Here is an 8,956-nt window from a genome sequence, read left to right on the forward strand (position 1 = left end):
CAGATCTTAAATTTCATCATAAGACAGCAATCATCAAAACCACTTTGTACTGGCTAAGAAACAGAGTAGTAGATAAGTGGAATATGTTAGTAACATAAGACACAGTAGTCAATGACTATAGTTATCTACTGTTTGATGACCCCAAAGACTCCAGCTTCTGGGATAAGAATTCATTATTTAACAAAAACTGCTTGGATACATGGGAAATAATATGGCAGAAACTAAGTATAGACCAACACCTTACCCTGTATGCCAAGATAAAGTCAAAATGGATACACAATTTAGATATAAAAAGGTGAAACTATAAACAAATTAGGAGAGCAAGGAATAGTTTACTTGTCAGATCTATGAAGAAGGGAAAAATTTATGACCAAATGAGAGATAAAAAACATTATAAAATACAAAATATAATTTTAATTACATTAAATTAAAAAGATTTTACATGAACAAAGTCAATGAAACCAAGATTAGAAGGGAAGCAGAAAGCTGGAGGAAAAAATTTATAATCAGTGTCTCTGATAAAGACCTCATTTTCAAAATATATAGAGAACTGAGTCAAATTTATAAGAATACATGTCATTTCCCAATTGACAAATGGTCAAATGATATGAACAGGCAATTTTCGGAGGAAGAAATTAAAGCTATCTAGAGTCATATGAAAAAATGCTTTAAATCACTATTGATTAGAGAACTGCAAATCAAAACCACTCTAAGGGCACCACATCCTACCTATTAGATTGGCTAATATGACAACACAGGAAAATGATAAATGGTAGAGAAGATGTAGGAAAATTGGAACACTAATGCATTGTTGATAGAGTTGTGAACTTACTCAACCATCCTGGAGAGCAATTTGGAACTGTGTCCAAAGGGCTGTAAAACTGTGCATACCCTTTGACCCAGCAATGCCATTCTATGTCTGTATCCCAAAGAGATCATTTGAAAATGGGGAAATGACCCACATGTACAAAATATTTATAGCAGTTCTTTTTGTGGTGGTCAAGAATTGGAAATTGAGGGGATGCCCCTCCAATGGGGATGGCTGAACAAACTGTAGTATATGAATGTTCCCTAAGAAATGATGAGCAGGTAGACTTCAGAAAAACCTGGAAAGACTTAATATGAACTTAGGCCAAGTGAGGTGAGGAGAACATTGTACACAATAAACAGCAATATTGTTCAGTGACTGACTTTGATAGATTTAGCTCTTCTCAGCAATACAAGTATCTAAAATAACTCCAAAAGACTTATGATAGAAAATGCTATCCACAGCCAGAGAAAGAACTATGGAGTCTGAATGCTGATCAAAAAATGCCATTTGCTCTTGTTTGTTTGTTTCTTTTTTTCATAGTTTCTCCCCTTGGCTCTAAATCTTCTTTACAACATGACTAATGTGAAAATGTGTCTAATATGTATATGTCTAATGTGTATGTATAGCCTACATCAGACTGCATGCTGTCTTGGGGAGATCTTATGGAAGCGAATGTTGAAAACTAAAAATTAATTGATTATAAAAATACAGAGCATTTTAAAAGAAATGAATTGTAATGAAATACAGTTATCAAAGCATGTTTAAAAAGAAATAAACAAGTTGACATAAAAAGCCCCTTCTCTAAGTAGGTACCAGTTATGCCTTTCGAGCTGTCTATTCTTCCCCTCTTCCTCTTGACACATAACTGACTTTCTCTTCCTTTTCTGATCATATATTTCCTCAATGATCGACTTTACATTCCTATGTTACAGCCACATGCCCCCCTTTCGACACCACCACAGAATGTTTCTCCATTGTCCTTTAGCTCAAAGTACCTCTGATTCTTGAAAAATGATTGTGTTGCATTCTACTATTATATTACGGTGTCTAATAAACCTAAAAGACAAACAAAACCACTGTTTGGACTAGGAATAGAAATAAGTGTTAATAGAAATAGGAAGTGAAACTATCATATTATTTTTGTCCCTCAGAATGTTCTCACATCTTACTATCTACCCATTCAATTGAGTGTCTGCTGTTTTAAAGATCCACTACTGGGAAGGGTCATGAGAGGGAAGGAAAAGATAAAAGGCCAAAGCCCAAGTCCTCAGTGTTTGAAGAAAAAGCCTCTAAATTTGTGGTTAAAGTATTTTTTTAAATGGATACCTGGACAGAATTTCCTATGTAGAAAAAACCAATTAGAATTCTACAACCTTATAGCCCAGGAAGCTGATGTCAGATCTGTTAACAACATTTAACGTGAGATTTCGAAAGTGCTATAGTCCCCACATGCATATGGAAATTAATTTTTGTTGTTTTAGAAACTACCATGGTTTTCACTGACTTCAAGTGCTCTATCTGAAAGCAAGGTAGCTTCAGGCATAATAGTACAGATCTATTTAAACTATCTAGCCCCTCCTCTAAAAATATAAACCATATTTAGTTGAGTTGAAAAAGATCAGTGTGTTTCTTCAGCTTAGGTGAGGTTTATTTAAGGCAAGGTGACTAGAATATACATTAAAGTGTTTTTAATTATAGATTACTCATAAGTTTTCTAGATTTTAATAATCTTGCTCACAATTGCACGGCTCCTACTATGAATGTGCCTCAGCGGGCTCTTCCATGCAACTTGTCCAAAACTGAACTATTTCCTCCCCAAACCCTTCCTTCTTCCAAACTGCCTGAATACTGTCAAGGGTACCACTCTTTCCACTACACATCATTACCTATCTACTCCGAGGAAGTGCTAAATCAAGGTCTGTTCACAACCACCCAAAGGATTAAAATCAGCTCTAAATTTAGAGTTAGGATTTATATCCAGTATTTTCTTAGCTAACTTTCCACAAAAGTGAGCTTCTTATTACTTCGTGTTTATTCAGATCTTTGCAGCAAAGACAGAGGTAGAAGGGAAAGAATTTATGTTTTAGGATTGCTAAATGTCTCCCACCCAATTCTATATGTTCTTTTTATAGATTCTAATACAGGTTGTGGAATCTTAGTTTTATGAATCCTTTTTACAGGGTAAGTCCCTTAAGCCTCCCTGCATCACAGTTTTCTCATTTGTAAAATGAATGGATAAGACTACATGATCCTTGAGGTTCTTTCCTGCTCTGGAACTGTCATCCTGTTGTCCTACAGTGGTGTTAATTTCTATCAAAAGGAATCCAGTCTCAGACATTTGACACTTGGCTAGCAGTGTGACCCTGGGCAAGTCAATTAACTCCAGTTCCCTTGCAGGGAAAAGAAAAGGAATTCCTCTTTCTATGAAGAATCATGTTTCTTAAGTGGTATCATATAAAAGGGAAGGAGTATCAGACTTGGAGCTGGAAGGTTTCAGTTCAAGGCTTTGTAATATCTGTGTGACTGTGTAACCTTAGGCAAATCACTCCAATTCTTTGGGCCTCAGTTTCCTTATCTGGTAAATGAGGGGACTGGACCAGATGTTCTCTGCATCCTATTATAATACCATGACATTCTAGCTTTAATTTTCAGTAAAAGATGTTTTGTTTTTTTCCTTTTAGTAGCATATATACCACTATCAGGGCCACTGAAAGTAAGGTGGGTAGAATATAGTAAAATGACACCCTGGCTTAGGTCTTCAATGTTGTACAACTGCAAGGCAGTGGGTGAATTTTGGATTAATGCATTTTGTCTTTTCATCACAATCTTTAAGGGGATCAACTTTCAATGTACATGAAAACCCTCCCTTCTCCTGATTGAACCTCACTTATTTTTGAGGCAATTGGGGTTAAGTGACTTACCCAGAGTCACACAGCAAGTGTCAAGGATCTGAGGCTGGATTTGAACTCTGGGTCCTCCTGACTCCATGGCTGATGTTCTATCCATTGTACTACCTAGCTGCCCCCAAACCTCACCTTTTAACAAAGAAAAGTAATTATGCAAAACACCTGATAGCATCTCACACTGTATATAACATTCTTCCTCAAGTGGTGTTTCTCCCTCACCACCCTGAGAAAGTTTCATTATCTCTTCTCCAGGACTTTCAGTGGTTTTTCCTTTACTTAGAGAGCTGTTTCTTTATTGTGATCTTTTCATTTACGTTGTTGAAGTCATTGTACTGATTAATCTTTGTTTCTGCTTATTTCATTTTGTATCAGTCCATACAAATCTTCCCACGTTTCTCTGGATTACTCAAATTCATCATTTCTTACTCCATAATAATATTAAGCCATTATGGAATCTGTGAGTCTCCATTTGTCTTTTAGTTCTTTTATTATCATAAAGAATACTATTACAAATTTGTTGACATATACTGAGCCTTTGAACTTCCTTGGGAGGATATATCCAGTAGTGGGAAGGCAGTGTTTTGTGGAGACCAATAACCTTTCTTTGTCATTTTAGGGAGCTGCAGCTGAAGATGGGCGCCTGAAAAGGGGTGATCAGATAATTGCTGTTAACGGGCAGAGTCTGGAAGGAGTGACCCACGAGGAAGCAGTGGCCATCCTGAAGAGGACCAAAGGCACTGTCACTCTGACTATTCTCTCGTGAGCTGAGCTGTCCTGCCTGGCTCATTAGATCACCTTAGTGAACATTCCTTCTACTTAGTACAGAGAATGGAGTTTTTCTTCTCCCTTTTTTTCCCACCTCATCTTTACTTGACACTGTGCCAGAGGACAGTGACATTCAGTGACACACGTTTTCTCACTTTAAAAATATTTCCTGCAGTCAGTTCCTGTGGTATCTTTGTGGACCTAGTACTGAATATCCTCACTTATCCATCACCCCCTGTGATGCCCCCTCTTTTCACCCTAATTATTGTCTTTAATCCCCGAAAAGGAAATTATATGAGTAACCCCACCACAACTTTGCAAAGATTTGTGAATTTTGTAAAGCCTAAAGCAAAAATATGCGGCAAAATAGTTGCTATATGCAGAAAAAATAGTATATGGGCATTTGAGGGGGGGAGATAAGTGTTGGTAGAATTAAGGTAAAAAAAAGAAAATGTAGCTTTTTTAAAAAGCTGGGTGTCATCTGGTCAATATTTCCTCCCCTACTACAAACACACAAAAATTGTACACTGGTGTGCAAAGCTGGAATGCATTTTTTCAGTCAATGCCCTTAGCTTGCATATGGCATAACTGGGACAAGGATTTCTCTTTGACCTCTATCCATTTCTACTGAATCAGGCTTTCTAAACTTAGGTTGGGGGCAGTCGGTATATAAAATTGCATCTCTGAATGTTTTTGAAGAAAAGTTCTTAAGAAATTTCCTTTTCACTAATGACCTCTTCTAGGCTGTAGTCCCGTTGTAGCAGGCATGTGCTTCCACTACTCTGCAGTATATATTTTTCTGTAGGAAGCAGTCAGGCTAAAAATGGAGTGGTGTAGAGAAAACCTGAAATATTTCAAGTGATAGTTTTAACTACCAAGGCAACACTAAGAATGTGTTAATGATCTGGGTGATTGGCTTCACAATTAGTATTAATTTTAATGTCTGAAAACAACAGTGTGTTAGTAATTATTTTGGTGATAAGCCATTAGTAAATTCATAGAAAAATTAAAGGGATTAACATAACTTCATTTCATTACTTCCTATTAACATCTTATAGTACAATAGCCTCAGACCAAGGAAAACAGATGGGACTGTTTATTGAGACAACTGGTGAGGCATTATCATGTGTTCCTTCCCATTTTAGAGCGTGAAACTCCTACATTAGAATATGTAAAGTCACTTTAAATATTATCTATATTTGTAACAGAAGTAGTGTACAGATATTTTATTACTGCATTCTTGTGCAAATGCAGAACTGAAGTGAATAAATATGAGGCTGTCTTGCTGGTGTACAAATAAAGAAACAGATGTATGTTTTGTTTTAATGGGAAGATGCCTTTTTCATTCTGTTGTTTAAGATTTAAGATTTTAAATTATGTTTTTATCATGTCTAATTGGACACATGATGTCCATTATAATCCATGAGTCCTAGGATATCATTATTATGGAAAACTCAGCATTGTTCACTTCCATTAAAGACTCAATATAGAGTTATGATGGAGTCCTGATGCAGTGAAGAAAGGTAAAGAACATTTTAGGGAAAGAAGAGTGCTGTGTATGACATATGCACATGCACACACGCACACACACACGCACACACATGCAAACAGACAAGTATGCATTCCAGAAAAACTAATGAGAAGGAAATGTAACATTTGTTTTCTAAAGGTTCTCAGGAATTTAGAGTAGGTATACCACTGTAGAAATTATTAATAATTCATGTTTATACAGATTAATGAAGAAAAATTATTCATTGCAACTCTTTTCAAAAACAGTCTCCTAACAAAGACATGTGGTTTTAGGTATACATCAAAGGGCTCAAATACATGTACAGACCTTTGTTTCACTCCATGTTTCTCCATGACCCCACCAGCAACTCAGCAGTCATGTGAAAGGTCCATTTAGTACTGAAACACGCCTCCACTCCCTCCATAGTTTGGGTCCCACATGAACAATATTTCTGACAAGAGAGCTTGGAGCTTCAGCTTGAGGTGTTATTTTTGTAACACTTTTATAAGTTTTTGTAAGTTTGTCCAGATGCATCTGGTAGTCCCACCCCTAAGCATTGACAGATAACCTTCTGGTGTCTTCTCAGTCTTCATTTACTGCCTCTGGGCTCCACTTTTCTATGTAGTATTACGGATCAATTCACCAGAATAACTCATACCTCTTTTGACTGATGTGCTCCCATCCATTTGGAACCTCAATTTTCCTTTCCTCTCAATGTATCTCCAAAAAACTAATCTAATAGACTGAATGCAGTTATTAAAGTATAATTACTAACTTGCTGGTCTATTCCCACTGGAGTAGAATCTAAAAATCTATCCTTTCCTGTGCTCTGCTCACTCTTTCTTCTTTGTTCCCATAGGGGGGACATGGAAAACTTTTGTGGAGAAGAAATCTTCAATCAAAAACCAGGGAGGGGGAACTACCTCAAGCAGTATTACTGTGTGAAGAGCCATGCTTGTTGGATGCGCCTCCTCACATTGGCTGGTCTCAAGCAGTGCCTCTCCCCACCACCTCCTCCCACCCAGTTTTCTCTATTTCTTTTGGCTGTATTGCAACTAGACTTGGAAGACTGAGAGTGAATCAGCCACAAAGTACTTTGGCTCTTCCCTTTAAAAATGCCACCAGATAACAGCATGACTGTAAAACTGCCCCCTACTGTAATTTCCCTTCCTATCTCCCTCTTCCTTCTCTTTCCTTTCCAGATAAGACTATTTAGTTCCGTCCTTCTGTCTAGGCCAACTATGGGTTCTAAAACATACACAGGAAAGGGCTAAAGCAGAAGAGGGCTTCAGATTAGCAGTAGGCTCAGTGAAGGCTAGAGATTCTTCATCTCCACACGTCAAAATTAGTAGAGGATGTAGCATCAGTACATCCCAAGCTGTGTTCATCCTTCATTGCCAAAGACCATGGCATCAAAGAAATAATGACATGACTTGCAATTGACTTTGTTTTTTTTTTTGTGAGGGCTGTGCAGGTCACCAGCCTCACTTCTCCTTCAGAGCCATCTGAATCCAGTGACCAGATAGTCATCAGGATGACTGGAGATGACCCAGGATGAGGCACTTGGGGTTAAGTGACTGGCCCAAGGTCACACAGCTAGTGAGTGTCAAGTGTCTGAGATGAGATTTGAATTCAGGTCCTCCTGAATCCTGCACTGGTGCTCTACCCACTGCACCACCTAGCTGCCCCAACATCCCAAGCTACAAGAATGTGATCTACTCTTTCTCTCAAGATAGGAATTTAGCAATGATTTTTCAGAACTGATTGCACTGGGAGGTGAAGGAAAAGGAAAAACCACTCAGGTACTTATCCCATCCTTGTGTTTATCATAGGAGACAAAATTCCACTTGACTGCTTTTGAAACATTCAGATCACATTAAACTTGTGTACCATTAACCTTTTGGGGAGGACATTTATAAACTAGAATGCATCCAGAAGAGGGCAACAAAAATGGCGAAGGACCTTGAAGGGTTTGTGTCATATAAGGACTCCTTGAAGGATCTGGGCATGATTAGTTCAGAGAAGAAACTTGATAGTTGCATTCTGAATATCTGAAGGACTGTCTGGGAAAGTGGGATTAATTTGGATCTATTTCACTCCAGAAAGCAGAACAAGAAACAATGGGGAGAAATTACAAAAAGACAAATTTTGACTTGAAGTCAGGAAAAACAACCTAAATGAAAGTGATATGGGCTGCCCGAGAAGGTCATGGCTGTAGTCATCATTGGGGGTGTTCAGGTAAATACTCTATGTCTGCTTCTGGAAGATTTGTAGATGGGACTCATGTTCAGTTTATGGGATTGGACTAGATGACCTCTGGGGTTGCTTCCAACCCTGAAATCATGTGACTCAGTCATGTTGGTGTCAGAGCTGCTGATAACTACAAAAGAGGATGATTTTTTTTCTTTAAACCAAAGAAATTCAACTGAAGAAAATCAGAGATATAGTAGTAGTAATAGTGATAGTGTAATGGAGTAGGCGGACAGAAAAAAGAAGACTGTATTGAATAAAAGACTGGGGATGTTCACAGAGGTGAGGCAAGTAGGGGGAAGAGTGAGAAAAGGCTCTCTGAAAAAGAGGAGGATTTGATAGACTGGAGATCCCAAAGGGGAAGAAGGAATGCCCCACCCCACCCCTTGACATCTAAATGACTTACAGTCCTATATTGATGCCTACAGGTGATGGCCTGACACTCTGCTAGGCTGAGGGTTGACACATTCCACAGAGTGATTTAGCACCACTCTTCTGATTTCAATCAGATTGCATTGAGAAGTTGAAAGGCTGCCTGAAGGGAGGTGAGAGTAAACAGATCATTCTTTTCCTAGGTGTGGGAATGTCAAAATCATCCCCACCTGCTTTCAGCAGGCCTGGGGTATGCTTTTTCAAGTCACTGACAGCGTGCGACTCGCTCAGTCATACCAAAATGCATCTGATTTTCTTGCAAAGATGTGCTTCAACTTTGTT

The 8,956-nt window shown here is 38.2% G+C and overlaps 1 protein-coding gene across 23 annotated transcripts in view; it reads left to right on the forward strand.

The window, feature by feature from the left end:
- MPDZ (multiple PDZ domain crumbs cell polarity complex component) overlaps window positions 1–5,814 on the forward strand; it is a 312,491-nt gene extending 306,677 nt beyond the window's left edge. For all 23 annotated transcript variants that reach the window (XM_072596383.1, XM_072596408.1, XM_072596401.1 and 20 more), the window contains one exon: window positions 4,334–5,814. In XM_072596383.1, coding sequence (XP_072452484.1) covers window positions 4,334–4,480 — 147 coding nt within the window. In that variant the 3' untranslated portion in view covers window positions 4,481–5,814. The remainder of the gene's footprint in view (window positions 1–4,333) is intronic.
- Window positions 5,815–8,956: the final 3,142 nt, after the last annotated feature.

This window comes from Notamacropus eugenii, chromosome 1 (genome assembly GCF_028372415.1).
Source record: "Notamacropus eugenii isolate mMacEug1 chromosome 1, mMacEug1.pri_v2, whole genome shotgun sequence".
NCBI classification, from domain to species: domain Eukaryota; kingdom Metazoa; phylum Chordata; class Mammalia; order Diprotodontia; family Macropodidae; genus Notamacropus; species Notamacropus eugenii.